General features: G+C 39.4%; 2 protein-coding genes across 5 annotated transcripts in view; one reads left to right on the forward strand and one right to left on the reverse strand.

Moving 5' to 3' along the window:
• LOC141385623 (uncharacterized) overlaps positions 1-16,838 on the forward strand; it is a 355,697-nt gene that overhangs the window by 102,232 nt on the left and 236,627 nt on the right. The window lies entirely within an intron of this gene.
• The window catches only part of hnrpkl (heterogeneous nuclear ribonucleoprotein K, like), a 37,130-nt gene that overhangs the window by 6,095 nt on the left and 14,197 nt on the right, over positions 1-16,838 (reverse strand). The window contains exons 6-14 of one of the 4 annotated variants that reach the window (XM_073950095.1): positions 16,356-16,385; positions 15,963-16,035; positions 14,013-14,126; positions 13,778-13,906; positions 13,379-13,686; positions 12,781-12,834; positions 2,667-2,706; positions 301-316; positions 72-104 (exon numbers count right to left, since the gene is read on the reverse strand). In XM_073950095.1, coding sequence (XP_073806196.1) covers positions 72-104; positions 301-316; positions 2,667-2,706; positions 12,781-12,834; positions 13,379-13,686; positions 13,778-13,906; positions 14,013-14,126; positions 15,963-16,035; positions 16,356-16,385 — 797 coding nt within the window. 4 annotated transcript variants of the gene reach the window in all.

The raw sequence follows: 16,838 nt of genomic DNA on the forward strand, positions 1-16,838 counted from the left end.
CGATTTGACACTCAGCCCTCAATTATAATACATAAACCATATTCTATTATCACAATATCTGACACACTCACCAGACTGGAAGGGCTCCCAAGAAGAATTATTGTCTTCAGGTGAATCAAGAAAAGAAAAGAAGATGGAAAAAAGTGATCAAGATATCAGAGCTACGACAGTGAAGGATATAGAGAAAAAAGCAGGAAACGCTACGCTATTGAGAGGAGTGCAGTGCTTTGTTTTACTGGAGGTAACTTTGAGTGTGTGTGTGTGTGTGTGAGAGAGAGAGCACAGTTGAAGAACACTCACCATATCCACCTCCACTCTGTGTACAACGATGGGGAGGAAAAACAAAACAAAAAGCACGTCAATATTGACATTCTGCATTCATCTCATTATTCTTTTTTAAATCTTCAAATCTGACATGTATTGCCTCATTTCCACGGAGCGGTACTTCCACTGTTAAAAGTACCACTGTCAGTAGTGAACTATACTTTTTTTGGGAATCCCTTTGTAAGGGTACCTAATGGAACGTTTCCACTGAGTGGTATGATACGATTTGGTACGCTTTTATGGCCGCTTCCACTGTCAAATAGAGTTCTGAACCGAACCACTGTTTCGAAATGGTACCAAACACGAGAAAGAGTCCCAAAAGGTGGATCTACATGCGCAGCTGAACGCTGACTGGTTACAGACATATGTCACGATTTAGTGGAGCTAAGCCAGAATTAAAACAAATGAACCGCCATGTTTTTTTAAATACACAGCAAAGAAAAAAAAATGTCTCCGTCATCTGATCCATTCAGAAAGAAAAGGACATACGCGAAAGTGAGGGGCGAAAAAAAAGAAGCAAGACAAAACACAGGAGCAAATTGTTTCAGCAACCAGAATCATGAACAAACTGCCATGTTTATTGTCGCCTTTTGGACTATTATGAACTCGGAATGACAAAATGACTCTCTAACAGAGGCTACATGTGCTGCTGAAGATTACAGACACAGATGAGAGGTTTGCTCTGACTGTGGGCAATGTTGCGTTTTGTTTTCGAACTCAAATAAGGACTAAATGTAACATTATGCTGTGTGTCGTTACCCGTAATTGGTACCATATCGGAGACTATAAGGGTCTGTGTGTGTGTATAAATGCTGCATTTACTTATTTTATATAATTGCAGACGTTACCGTAGGCGATATCACACGGTCATTAATCTGCTGTTCAGATAATCAAATCCTGTTCATAGAAATGTCAGTAATAAACATTTATAAATAAGTATTTATACGTTTAAAGCATCTGTTTTGTAAGAAGTGCTTCTCATATGATATGTGGATAAGCTGTACAGCTTTACTGTAGACATATATTCAAGCGAGAATGACGTCGACTTAAACTTTGTCGTACACCACGCCCACCAAAAGTACCTATAGTAGTGGAAACGCAAGCCTGATAAAGGTGACCGGTATCAATCCGAACCTTACTGTACCAGTCAGTGGAAACGAGCCATAACACAATAGTAGGATACCAAAAGGGTGGATCTAGACTCGCTGATGAATGCTATTGCGGTTATGCAAAAACCCAGGGGAACAACACAGAAGAGTTTAAATAAATAGCTTAAACATTAATACAATGATAGCGCATAGCAATAAAATATGCACAAATGAATCTTGCCGCTTCTTGTGGCAAACAACTAATATGCCAAGATCTGTGGTGTTCTCCACTGTTGCTAAAGGGGCCGTTCACGTAACATCTAAACATAAGCATAAGAACACCACTTCCTCTTGAATTAATAAACTTGAGTGTGCAAAAGATGCAATATGTGAATGGCCTGTACTGCATTCTTCTTTGAGCGAGATCATTATCCATCTCAACTTTCTGATGTATACTACGCCTACCAAGGGTACGCAAACCTGATCAGGGTGACCTTTACCCAATGTACTGTTAAAAAAAAAAGAAAAGAAAAGAAAAGCTACTTGAGGTCATAAAATGGAGTGACTTTACTGCAGCTAAATAAGTTTTAGGTCACCGTTGCACTACACACCTTAACCACTGTCAAATCAAATCATTGGTTCAAGGGGCTTTTAGACAAATGATCCTAAATGATTTTTTGAATGGTGAGATTATCAGTAAGAAAATAATAATAATAGTTTGCAGAATTTTTTTTATATCCTAAAAATATTTCCTTTTAATTTTAGGAAAAAACATGATCTTATGCTTTTTACATAATATTAGTGATTTACAAAGCGTTCAGATTTTAAAGTTTAAACAAATATGATATTTTGTAAAGAAATGTATTTGGCATATGCCGACTTTCAATATGGCCACCAACATGGCTTGTCCTCCAGAAAGCTCAACTCGGTGAGAGCAGCATATCCCAAAGATCATTGGTGAGTGTGATGGCTTTCACCTACGTATTTAACTACTCATTGGTAACCAAGGCAACAAGTGATTCAAAAATCTGTTGCCAAGCAACAGCAGGCCAAACCAGTGCACTAGGCATAAGAGCTCCACATATGCATCTATTACACTGTCACTTCAGAAACAGAACAAGCCATTCCACGTTTTTCAGAAAGAGCCAATTAATGAAAGGAAAAAAAAAAAATCTCTTTACATCAAGTCAAGTGATGCATCTCAATATATGCTGCAAAATACAAATTCCTATGCAGATGTTAGTTTACGCTCACCATGCTTTCATAGCGATCTCCAGGCCGCCCCCTTCGGTCACTGTTTACAGGAGGAAAACAAAAATACAAGAGTAAGGCTTAATTTTACATGCTTATATGGGGCATGCTTTTAAATGCTCTCTCTCAAAATATTCAATTAAATTTTTAATTCATCTTTATTTCTATAGTTCTTTTACAATGTAGATTGTGTCAAAACATCCTAACATAGAAGATTATAGTAAACTGAAACTAGTCTAGTTTTCTGAGTTGGAGTTGAAGTTAAGTTTAGTTCAGTGTGGTATATAAAAAAATAATAAATCATCAAAAAATAAAAGCCCAACATTTGACACATTATACTTAAAGCTATGACAATACACATGCCATAGCAATTTGAATTAACCACACATTAACTTTGCTCAGTTCCCTTTTGCTTTTTGTGTGAACAGATCTTAGGGAAGTTAAATAATTATGGTGGCTTGAAAAGCCAACATACTGTTATCTCACTTAAACTTATTAGGCTGGCTTGTCAAAGCCAACCTACTGTTATGCTATTTAAACTTATTATTAGGCTGGCTTGTCAAAGCCAACCTACTGTTATGCTATTTAAACTTATTATTATTATTTTTATTTATTATTCTTCTTCTGAGACTAAAATTCAAAATCTATCTGCTCCTTGAACTTTCAAACTATTACCACCAAACTCACACCAGACCTCCAAACTGGTCTGACTCTTTATGCTATATCTTTTCCGACTGATCCGACTTTCGGTTTTCCGAAAAACGTCCCAGGACTGTCGGAAAAATCCCATAGACTTAACATTGGATCAAACTTTGTGACCTCATAACTCTGCGTCAAACTGTTGCACAGACTTCTAACTGGGCTCATTTAACTCAGACTATCAAACTGCCAATGACTGATCACCTTTAAACTTTCTAGCCACGCCCTAGCAACCACTTTTGGACCCTAGTAACTGTCCCATAGACTTCCATTCAAAAGACTCTCATTGACTTAACATGGGATCAAACTTTGTGAGCTCATAACTCTGAATCAGACTGTCCTACAGACTAATGGCTGAGCTCATTTAACTCCGAATACAAAACTGCCAATAACTGATGAGCTTTTAACTTTCTAGCCACACCCCTAACTACCACATACTGCACCCTAGCAACTGTCCCATAGACTTTCATTACAAAGACTCTCATTGACTTAACATGGGATCAAACTTTGTGAAATCATAACTCTAAATCAGACTGTCCTACTGACTAATGGCTGAGCTCATTTAACTCCGACTACCAATCTGCCAATAACTGATGAGCTTTTAACTTTCTAGCCACACCCCTAACTACCACATACTGCACCCTAGCAACTGTCCCGTAGACGTCCGTTACAATAGACTCTCATTGACTTTACATGGGATCAAACTTTGTGAGCTCATAACTCTGCATCAGACTGTCATAGAGACTAATGGCTGAGCTCATTTAACTCAGTCTAGCCAGCAGCCAATCACTGATGGCCTTTTAACTTTCTAGCCACACCCCTAACTACCACATACTGCACCCTAGCAACTGTCCTATAGACTGTAATTAGCTGTGCTTTAAAATGCTTATAATTCTAACATGCTAATGACATGCCAATCATGCTAGCAACATGCTACTCATATGCTAATCATGCTAATGACATGCTAACTCATACTGGAAATATGCTAATGACATGCTAATTTGTACTAGAATCATGCTAGTAACATGCTAATTCATACTAGACTGATGTTAATAACTGGCCTACATGCATATCTTTGCTTAGCATTGTCCTATTGACATGAGGGATGGCTCATCTGACTCAGACAACCAATGAGCATCACAATATGATAATGAAGCTCACAAGCCACGCCCCCAAATTGATTCCATAGACTTCCATTAAAATAGGCCAAGATGCATATCTTTGCATAGCAGTGTCTTAGAGACATGGGGGTTGGTTCATTTGACTAAGACAACCAACCACATTCAAGTTCACTCTGTAACCTCGCCCATAGCAACAAAACAAAGTACCCTAGCAACCATTCATCAACAGCTATATCTCAGCATCCGAACATCGTAGAGACTTGGAGATTGGCTCGTTTGACTCATGCTAGCAAACGGAACTTCCTATATGCTACACATGCTAGCAGTGACTAGCTACATGCTAATATTAACTAGCCAAGTACTGTAACTTGCTAGACATGCTTACTTAGTTTAAATGTTTTATCAAGCATGTATGTGAGGCTTGCCTAGTAACCACTCAGGGTACCCTAGCAACTGCCAAGCAACCACCCAAATTACCCTAGCAACCGCCTAGCAACGGCCTAGTAATGCCTTAGTAAGGGCCTAGCGACCACTCAGGACACCCTAGCAACCGCCTAGCAACGCCTTAGCAACCAATTAGAATACCCTAGCAACCACCTAGCAACACCTTAGCAACCACCTAGCAACCACTTGGGACACCTTAGCAACCGCCTAGCAACACCTTAGCAACCACCTAGCAACCACTCAGAACACCCTAGCAACTGCCTAGCAACACCTTAGCAACCACCTAGCAACCACTCAGGACACCCTAGCAACCCCCTAGCAACACCTTAGCAACCTCTCAGAATACCCTAGCAACTACCTAGCAACCACTTAGGACACCTTAGCAACCACCTAGCAACACCTTAGCAACCTCTCAGAATACCCTAGCAACTACCTAGCAACCACTTAGGACACCTTAGCAACCACCTAGCAACACCTTAGCAACCACTCAGAACACCCTAGCAACCGCCTAGCAACACCTTAGCAACCACCTAGCAACCACTCAGAACACCCTAGCAACTGCCTAGCAACGACTTAGTAACCACTCAGAATACCCTAGCAACCACCTAAGCATGCTATGTGACATGCTAATTCATACTAGAATCATGCTAGTAACATGCTAATTCATGCTAGAATCATGCTAGTAACATGCTAATTCATGCTAGATTCATGCTAGTAACATGCTAATTCATACTATAATCATGCTAATAACACACTTCATGCTAGAATCATGCTAGTAACATGCTAATTCATGCTAGAATCATGCTAGTAACATGCTAATTCATGCTAGAATCATGATAGTAATATGCTAATTTATACTAGAATCATGCTAGTAACATGCTAATTCATACTACAATCATGCTAGTAACATGCTAATGCATGCTAGAATCATGCTAATAACATGCTAATTCACGCTAGAATCATGCTAGTAACATGTTAATTCATACTATAATCATGCTAATAACACACTAATTCATGCCAGAATCATGCTAATAACATGCTAATTCACGCTAGAATCATGCTAATTCATACCAGAATCATGCTAGTAACAGGCTAATTCATACTAGAATCAAGCTAGTAACATGCTAATGCATGCTAGAATCATGCCAATAACATGCTAATTCATGCTAGAATCATACTAGTAACATGCTAATTCATGCTAAAATCATGCTAGTAGCATGCTAATTCATATTAGAATCATGCTAGTGACATGCTAATTTATTCTAGAATCATGCTAGTAACATGCTTAATCATGCTAGAATCATGCTAATAACATGCTAATTCATTCTAGAATCATGCTAATAACATGCTAATTTGTACTACACTCATGCTAATAACATGCTAATCCATGCTAGAATCATGCTAATTCATGCTAGAATCATGCTAATAACATGCTACTTATACTTTTTCAAACTGTTTTTAAACTAAATAAACTATTACCAACAGGCTTTGTCAAGCCAGCCTCAAAGTTTGTCTCGACGAACTTTACTGTCTAGTTATTATTTTTATTTATTATTCTTCTTCTGAGACTAAAATTCAAAATCTATCTGCTCCTTGAACTTTCAAACTATTACCACCAAACTCACACCAGACCTCCAAACTGGTCTGACTCTTTATGCTATATCTTTTCCAACTGATCCGACTTTCGGTTTTCCGAAAAATGTCCCGGGACTGTCGGAAAAATCCCATAGACTTAACATTGGATCAAACTTTGTGACCTCATAACTCTGCGTCAGACTGTTGCACAGACTTCTAACTGGGCTCATTTAACTCAGACTATCAAACTGCCAATGACTGATCACCTTTAAACTTTCTAGCCACGCCCTAGCAACCACTTTTGGACCCTAGTAACTGTCCCATAGACTTCCATTCAATAGACTCTCATTGACTTAACATGGGATCAAACTTTGTGAGCTCATAACTCTGAATCAGACTGTCCTACAGAATAATGGCTGAGCTCAATTAACTCCGAATACCAAACTGCCAATAACTGATGAGCTTTTAACTTTCTAGCCACTCCCCTAACTACCACATACTGCACCCTAGCAACTGTCCCATAGACTTCCATTACAAAGACTCTCATTGACTTTACATGGGATCAAACTTTGTGTGCTCATAACTCTGAAACAGACTGTCCTACAGACTAATGGCTGAGCTCATTTAACTCCGACTACCAATCTGCCAATAACTGATGAGCTTTTAACTTTGTAGCCACACCCCTAACTACCACATACTGCACCCTAGCAACTGTCCCGTAGACTTCCATTACAAAAGACTCTCATTGACTTTACATGGGATCAAACTTTGTGAGCTCATAACTCTGCATCAGACTGTCATAGAGACTAATGGCTGAGCTCATTTAACTCAGTCTAGCCAGCAGCCAATCACTGATGGCCTTTTAACTTTCTAGCCACACCCCTAACTACCACATACTGCACCCTAGCAACTGTTCTACAGGCAGTAATTAGCTGTGCTATTAAATGCTTATAATTCTAACATGCTAATGACATGCCAATCATGCTAGCAACATGCTACTCATATGCTAATCATGCTAATGACATGCTAACTCATACTGGAAACATGCTAATGACATGCTAATTTGTACTAGAATAATGCTAGTAACATGCTAATTCATACTAGACTGATGTTAATAACTGGCCTACATGCATATCTTTGCTTAGCATTGTCCTATTGACTTGGGGGATGGCTCATCTGACTCAGACAACCAATGAGCATCTCAATATGATAATGAAGCTCACAAGCCACGCCCCCAAATTGATTCCATAGACTTCCATTAAAATAGGCCAAGATGCATATCTTTGCATAGCAGTGTCATAGAGACATGGGGGTTGGTTCATTTGACTTAGACAGCCAACCACATTCAAGTGCACTCTGTAACCTCGCCCATTGCAACAAAACAAAGTACCCTAGCAACCATTCATCAACAGCTATATCTCAGCATCCGAACATCATAGAGACTTGGAGATTGGCTCGTTTGACTCATGCTAGCAAACGGAACTTCCTATATGCTACACATGCTAGCAGTGATTAGCTACATGCTAATATTGACTAGCCAAGTACTGTAACTTGCTAGACATGCTTACTTAGTATAAATGTTTTATCAAGCATGTATGTGAGGCTTGCCTAGTAACCACCCAGGGTACCCTAGCAACTGCCTAGCAACCACCCAAATTACACTAGCAACTGCCTAGCAACCGCCTAGCAACGGCCTAGTAATGCCTTAGTAAGGGCCTAGCGACCACTTAGGACACCCTAGCAACCGCCTAGCAACGCCTTAGCAACCAATTAGAATACCCTAGCAACCACCTAGCAACCACTTGGGACACCTTAGCAACCGCCTAGCAACACCTTAGCAACCCCCTAGCAACCGCTCAGAACACCCTAGCAACTGCCTAGCAACGCCTTAGCAACCACCTAGCAACCACTCAGGACACCCTAGCAACCACCTAGCGATGCCTTAGCAACCACCTAGCAACCACTTAGGACACCCTAGCAACCGCCTAGCAACGCCTTAGCAACCACTCAGAATACCCTAGCAACTACCTAGCAACCACTTAGGACACCTTAGCAACCACCTAGCAACACCTTAGCAACCACCTAGCAACCACTCAGAACACCCTAGCAACCGCCTAGCAACACCTTAGCAACCACCTAGCAACCACTCAGGACACCCTAGCAATTGCCTAGCAACGACTTAGCAACCACTCAGAATACCCTAGCAACCACCTAAGCATGCTATGTGACATGCTAATTCATACTAGAATCATGCTAGTAACATGCTAATTCATACTACAATCATGCTCATAACATGCTAATTTATAATAGAATCTTGCTAATAACATGCTAATTCATGCTAGAATCATGCTAGTAACATGCTAATTCATGCTAGAATCATGCTAGTAACGTGCTAATTCATGCTAGAATCATTATAGTAACATGCTAATTTATACTAGAATCATGCTAGTAACATGCTAATTCATACTAGAATCATGCTAGTAACATGCTAATGCATGCTAGAATCATGCTAGTAACATGCTAATTCATACTATAATCATGCTAATAGCATGCTAATTTATGCTAGAATCATGCTAGTAACATGCTAATTCATACTACAATAATGCTAATAACATGCTAATTCACGCTAGAATCATGCTAATTCATACTAGAATCATGCTAGTAACGGGCTAATTCATACTAGAATCATGCTAGTAACATGCTAATGCATGCTAGAATCATGCCAGTAACATGCTAATTCATGCTATAATCATACTAGTAACATGCTAATTCATGCTAGAATCATGCTAGTAGCATGCTTATTCATACTAGAATCATGCTAGTGACATGCTAATTTATTCTAGAATCATGCTAGTAACATGCTTATTCATGCTAGAATCATGCTAATAACATGCTAATTCATACTAGAATCATGCTAATAACATGCTAATTTGTACTACACTCATGCTAATAACATGCTAATCCATGCTAGAATCATGCTAATTCATGCTAGAATCATGCTAATAACATGCTACTTATACTTTTTCAAACTGTTTTTAAACTAAATAAACTATTACCAACAGGCTTTGTCAAGCCAGCCTCAAAGTTTGTCTCGACGAACTTTACTGTCTAGTTATTATTCTGCTTCTTCTTCTTTCTTCTGAGACTAATTTTAAAGTCTATCTCCTCCTAACCCTTTCAAGCTTCATACCTCAAACTTTCGTCAAACCTTCAAACTGGTCTGACTCGGGTTGCTATATCTTTTCCGACTGATCCGACTTTCGGTTTTCCGAAAAACGACCCGGAAAATTCCCAAAATTCCCATTGACTTAACATTGGGTCAAACTTTGTGACCTCATAACTCTGCATCAGACTGTCCTACAGACTTCTAACTGGGCTCATTTAACTCAGTCTAGCCAGCAGGCAATAACTGATTACCTTTAAACTTACTAGCCACTCCCTAGCAACCACTTTTGGCACCCTAGCAACTGTCCCATAGACTTCCATTGTAAAAGACTGCCATTGACTTAACATTGAGTCAACCTTTGTGAGCTCATAACTCTGCATCAGACTGTCCTACAGACTAGAGTCAGGCCCCATTCAACTCAGTCTAGTCAGCAGCCAATCACTGATGACCTTTAGACTTACTAGCCACTCCCTAGCAACCACTTATGGCACCCTAGCAACTGTCACGTAGACTTCCATTCAAAAGACTCTCATTGACTTAACATGGGATCAAACTTTGTGAGCTCATAACTCTGCATCAGACTGTCATACAGACTAATGGCTGAGCTCATTTAACTTAGTCTACCAAACTGCCAATAACTGATGAGCTTTTAACTTTCTAGCCACACCCCTAACTACCACATACTGCACCCTAGCAACTGTCCCGTAGACTTCCATTACAAAAGACTCTCATTGACTTAACATGGGATCAAACTTTGTGAGCTCATAACTCTGCATCAGACTGTCATAGAGACTAATGGCTGAGCTCATTTAACTCAGTCTAGCCAGCAGCCAATCACTGATGGCCTTTTAACTTTCTAGCCACACCCCTAACTACCACATACTGCACCCTAGCAACTGTCCTATAGAATGTAATTAGCTGTGCTATCAAATGCTTATAATTCTAACATGCTAATGACATGCCAATCATGCTAGCAACATGCTACTCATATGCTAATCATGCTAATGACATGCTAACTCATACTGGAAACATGCTAATGACATGCTAATTTGTACTAGAATCATGCTAGTAACATGCTAATTCAAACTAGACTCATGTTAATAACTGGCCTACATGCATATCTTTGCATAGCAGTGTCCTATTGACTTGGGGGATGGCTCATCTGACTCAGACAACCAATGAGCATCTCAATATGATAATGAAGCTCACAAGCCACGCCCCCAAATTGATTCCATAGACTTCCACTAAAATAGGCCAAGATGCATATCTTTGCATAGCAGTGTCATAGAGACATGGGGGTTGGTTCATTCGACTAAGACAACCAACCACATTCAAGTTCACTCTGTAACCTCGCCCATAGCAACAAAACAGAGTACCCTAGCAACCATTCATCAACAGCTATATCTCAGCATCAGAACATCGTAGAGACTTGGAGATTGGCTCGTTTGACTCATGCTAGCAAACGGAACTTCCTATATGCTACACATGCTAGCAGTGACTAGCTACATGCTAATATTGACTAGCCCAGTACTGTAACTTGCTAGAAATGCTTACTAAGTATAAATGTTTTATCAATCATGTATGTGAGGCTTGCCTAGTAACCAACCAGGGTACCCTAGCAACTGCCTAGCAACCACCCAAATTACCCTAGCAACCACCTAGCAACCACCTAGCAACGGCCTAGTAATGCCTTAGTAAGGGCCTAGCGACCACTCAGGACACCCTAGCAACCGCCTAGCAACGCCTTAGCAACCACTCAGAATACCTTAGCAACCACCTAGCAACACCTTAGCAACCACCTAGCAACCACTTGGGACACCTTAGCAACCGCCTAGCAACACCTTAGCAACCACCTAGCAACCACTCAGAACACCCTAGCAACTGCCTAGCAACGCCTTAGCAACCACCTAGCAACCACTCAGGACACCCTAGCAACCACCTAGCAACACCTTAGCAACCACCTAGCAACCACTCAAGACACCCTAGCAACCACCTAGCAACGCCTTAGTAACCACTCAGAACACCCTAGCAACCATCTAGCAACCACTTAGGACACCTTAGCAACCACCTAGCAACACCTTAGCAACCACCTAGCAACCACTCAGAACACCCTAGCAACCGCCTAGCAACACCTTAGCAACTACCTAGCAACCACTTAGGACACCCTAGCAACCGCCTAGCAACACCTTAGCAACCACTTAGGACACCCTAGCAACCGCCTAGCAACACCTTAGCAACCACCTAGCAACACCTTAGCAACCACCTAGCAACCACTCAGGACACCTTAGCAACCACCTAGCAACACCTTAGCAACCACCTAGCAACCACTCAGAACACCCTAGCAACCGCCTAGCAACACCTTAGCAACCACCTAGCAACCACTCAGGACACCCTAGCAACCACCTAGCAACACCTTAGCAACCACCTAGCAACCACTCAGGACACCCTAGCAACCACCTAGCAACGCCTTAGCAACCACTCAGAATACCCTAGCAACCACCTAGCAACCACTTAGGACACCTTAGCAACCACCTAGCAACACCTTAGTAACCACTTAGCAACTAGTCAGAACACCTTAGCAACTGCCTAGCACCACCTTAGCAACCACCTAGCAACCACTCAAAACACCCTAGCAACCGTCTAGCAACACCCTAGCAACCACCTAGCAACTAGTCAGACCACCTTAGCAACTGCCTTGCACCACCTTAGCAACCACCTAGCAACCACTTAAAACACCCTAGCAACCGCCTAGTAAAATGCTAATTCATGCTAGAATCATGCTAACAACATGCTAATTCATGCTAGAATCATGCTAGTAACATGCTAATTTATGCTAGATTTATGCCAACAACATGCTAATTCATGCTAGAATCATTCTAGTAACATGCTAATTCATGCTAGAATCATGCTAACAACATGCTAATTCATGTAAGAATCATGCTACTAACATGCTAATTCATGCTAGAATTATCCTAGTAGCATGCTAATTCATGCTAGAATCATGCTAGTAACATGCTAATTCAACCACTTCAAACTTTCAGATTCGGCTTTTCAAGCCACCATAAAGTTTGTCCTCAAACTTTAATATCTAGTTGATTTTGTGGTAACTTACTTTGGTCTGTCGTCCATATTGCTGTGGTAACTCTGGTGGGAAAACCGATCACCTCTGTAAATAAAAAGTGGCACAATCAGCAATCCCTTTTCTATTTCATTATGCTACATATACTATATAGTCCCACACAGCAGTGGTTAGATGACAAAAACCTGGCGCGTCTTAAGAGAAATAAATCTGAATAATGACCATTCATCTGAATTTATGTAGTAACCATATAAATTGTAAAAGAAAAACACAGACCCAAGGTGTTACTTTGCCACCTTTGCATTATATACATAACACTCCTCAAGCTTTATACCTAATGTAATGCAAATTTAATTACCTCTAACAGTCCACAAAACTTTAAAAATGCCACTGATTACCTTGTTTCAGCATTCCGAAAAAATTAATGTAAATCATTTAAAACTGCCATTGAAATTGTAATGAAAACTTTGAGTGAAAAACATTGCAGTGAAGAAAATCCCTACTTGAATTTCAAACATCATGAAGTAAAACAACAATTGTATTGTTATCTTATCTATTATTTGTATTCCCTTTTTACAAAAACTGAATCCTAAAGGTTTGCAGGAATACACAGCAAGCTACATCCTCTTACCCTCTAGGCGGCGGTGGTGGGGGCAGAGGCAAATTTCGGGCCCTACTGCCACCACGTCCTCCTCTCCCGGGTGGTGGTGGAGGTGGTCCACGGCGTGGGCTCATATCATCATAATCACGTCTGGAAGGGGGGACCGACCGACTGCCACGACCAGGAGGCATTCGATCAAATCCTCCTCTGCCTCTCATTGGGAACCCACCCATAGGTCGCCGTCCTCTCTCCTCATACATCATGGTGAATCCACCATAGTCATAGGTCTCATCATAAAAGTTTGGATCATAAGGCTGGGCTCGACCCTTAATGGGAGCCTAAAAAAAAGGAAAATTTTTATTTACAAAGTCTAAAGATACTGCAGGCGTTGTTACGGTCTACACAGAGTAAAAAAAGTCACATTCTCACCTCTGCAATCAGCTCCAGAATGACCTTGATGCACTCAACCACACGTTCAGGTTTACCCCCAACTAACACCACTCGGTCAGTAGAGTGGGGGCAACATTCCTGGAAAAGCTTGATTGTAGTCTGGGTATTCTTAAAAATGAATTTAAAAAATTCACTAAGTATGTACATTTTATTAGGAGGTTTATTTAAATATAGGTTTCTAACTATTAGTTTGACATGTATGCTTAATACAAACCTCTCTCAGTTCTTTGATTTTGGCACCTTTGACCCCAATAATGCCTCCAGCCAGACTCTGATGAATCAGCAGACGCAGCTCACAGTCAAAATCAGTTCCGCTGTAGTGCTGATACTTAGAGAAACAAATAATTAACAGTGAATGTTTAAGGACAAGTGCAAAGAGATTAAATGCATATACACGCACACACACACGCACGCACGCACACACACACGCACGCGCACACACACGCACGCACGCGCATACATAAACAAATAAACAGACATTCAACAAAAAAGATAAAAAAAATCTTACATTTAAAGATCACTCCATAGTCTCATTTAAAATTTTTGTAATGGGAGAAAAATTTAAGCATGTTTCATGAATTAAATATAGATTGGATTACAGAATTAAAAATATAAATAAATAAAGAGAGAGAACATTTCCAGACACTTCATGATTATTGGTGTTAATCTAGCACCCAGTGGCCATTCCCCCTTTATCAAACCCTATTTCACAGTTTTAACCGAGCTGGCAAGACAGTGGGCCTTTCTAAAACGACAAAGCCTCTGATAGCAGGCTATCCAGATGAAGATAAAGGACCACTTTAGTCATAGCAAGAAAGGTTGGTCTTTTGATGCTCAAACAAAAAAATACTGCTTTTGGCATAATGACTTCAATACAGTAGCTCTTATTAAGAATGAACAATAGCTGATTTAGGCAAATAAATTTGATGCAAAGAACGAAAAACAAACTAGTATGGTTATAAAAAAATACAACACATTTTACGAGTAGTGCTTTTATTCAACATTACATAACATTGGGAGATATTTTCTGCAGCAGGATTTAACTGCTGTGACAATATGAGATAGAAATACATTAAAATGAAAATTCAATGAAAATTGTAATTTTGTAGTGTTTTAAAGTCAATCAATTTAAATTCTGAGAATTAAAAAAAAAAAAACACCAGCCAATGACATAACCATTATACAAATTAAACAAAACAGAATTTAGTGCATTTTGATTGTTAAAAAAAATCTGTCATCATTATGCTCTATAAATAATAGTACAGAGCCATTATTAAGAGATTTAGGTCATTTTAATTGCTTAAAACAAGCTAGGCTTATTTTCTATGCTAATGCTATTGCTGAACAGATTAACTAAATTTATTTTCGTCATTTACAGTCTTAAATGACTATCAACAGAACAAAGTCATCTGTCTTAAATACTGCAGTTTTTTTGTATCCTTTATGATGGAATATTTTACAGAACAATACTTGCTTAGATTTTTTTCGTGTGTTCCTTTTAAGAAGTTTGCATTAGGATATTATTACAAAGTCATATATTTTGTGTGTGTTGCTTGTATTGCATCATTCACTTTTTAAAACAAAGCAGTGATTTTTGTTGTTCTTACTTGATTGCTTCAGTTTCAAATTGCAAATACCCAGTCTTTCAATATATTGTTTTAATTAACCCGAAACATTTCTAAATTAGGCAAAATTTCATCTAATCATCTTTATTAGCAAAAAAACAGAAAATATTATTTTTTTTTTCTTCTTCTCAATATCGCACATCACTAGTGGAGCATCACACCATGCAATATAGCCTTTTTCTTTGTTTCATATTTTCTGTTTAATTTTTCTTTTTCCTTTGAAAACGCCATTTTGTTTTAATCCTTCCTTAAGTTGAAATCGTTTACAAAAGTATCATTCACAAATGTATGATTTAATTTTGATCATTTGATTTAGACAAAGTTTTTTTTTTAAGTAGTTTGATACAGCTACAACTACAAAAGTTCTAATAAAGACTACATTATTTCTGGGGGGAAAAAAAAGTCTACTTTATATTATATTTTATAGTAATGCTTAAATGACAGTAGACTTGTGCATAAATGACTTTAAAGGTAGCAGGTATGGATAAAACCTCATGCACCTGATTCAAGCGAAACTTTAAGTGATTTGATTTGCTTACCTCCTCCAGAGTCGGGATGATCTTCAGCAGAATTTCACCAATGGTGTCTATATCTGCACTCACACTCAGGATACTGCAGCACAACAAGCAAAATAAAAGACAAAAGCAAAACACACGGAAACAAACCTTTAGATTACAAACACTGCTGTAAACCACAAAGCAATAAAGAAATTGGAAATTCTAAGCTAAAAGAAAGTAACTTAAAAAGACTGCTGAACACATGTTTTAAGTCTTCCAACACTGGACTGAGATACGGGCAACTGACATGCATTCAGTTCTCGCACATTCAATTAATAGGCCTTGAAGAGATGGGCGACAGTGGAAGGGCTGAGACTGAACAGGCACTTATACGGCTACATGAGCCGAGAGAGAATGAGAGAAAGCAAGACTGGCCTTCTTACTATTATCCCACCACCAGAACATCTGGGGGAAGAAAAAGGACAAAAAAGAAAGAAGAAGAATTCTATGGTGCCATCACATTCTCTCAACAACAAGAGAAATCAAACAGAAAACTAACAGAAAATGCAAACGAGGCGAAGGGAGGAATGAGAGATTGTTGCAGATTAAGAGCCTGAACGCATGTAAGCTAAGAGCAGAAAATAAAACAAGGGAAAGGAAATGCAGCACCAGAGGAAAAATCAAAGACAACAGTAATGAGTGACAGAAGGCTGCGCCACAGCGCAAAGCTCAGAGTCATGGACAGTGATGTTGGGAATAGTGAGGGAAGGGGGCTTGGGATTTGGGGGCAACAAGGACAGAGTGAAAAAGAGATGTTCGTTTACACAATTCATTAGCATCATCATCATCATCAAAAAAATTTTTATAAATCATCCAAAATTAGGGCTGGGCAGTATGATGACTATGCATTTTTGCTCT

This window comes from Danio rerio, chromosome 5, assembly GCF_049306965.1.
Source record: "Danio rerio strain Tuebingen ecotype United States chromosome 5, GRCz12tu, whole genome shotgun sequence".
NCBI lineage: Eukaryota > Metazoa > Chordata > Actinopteri > Cypriniformes > Danionidae > Danio > Danio rerio.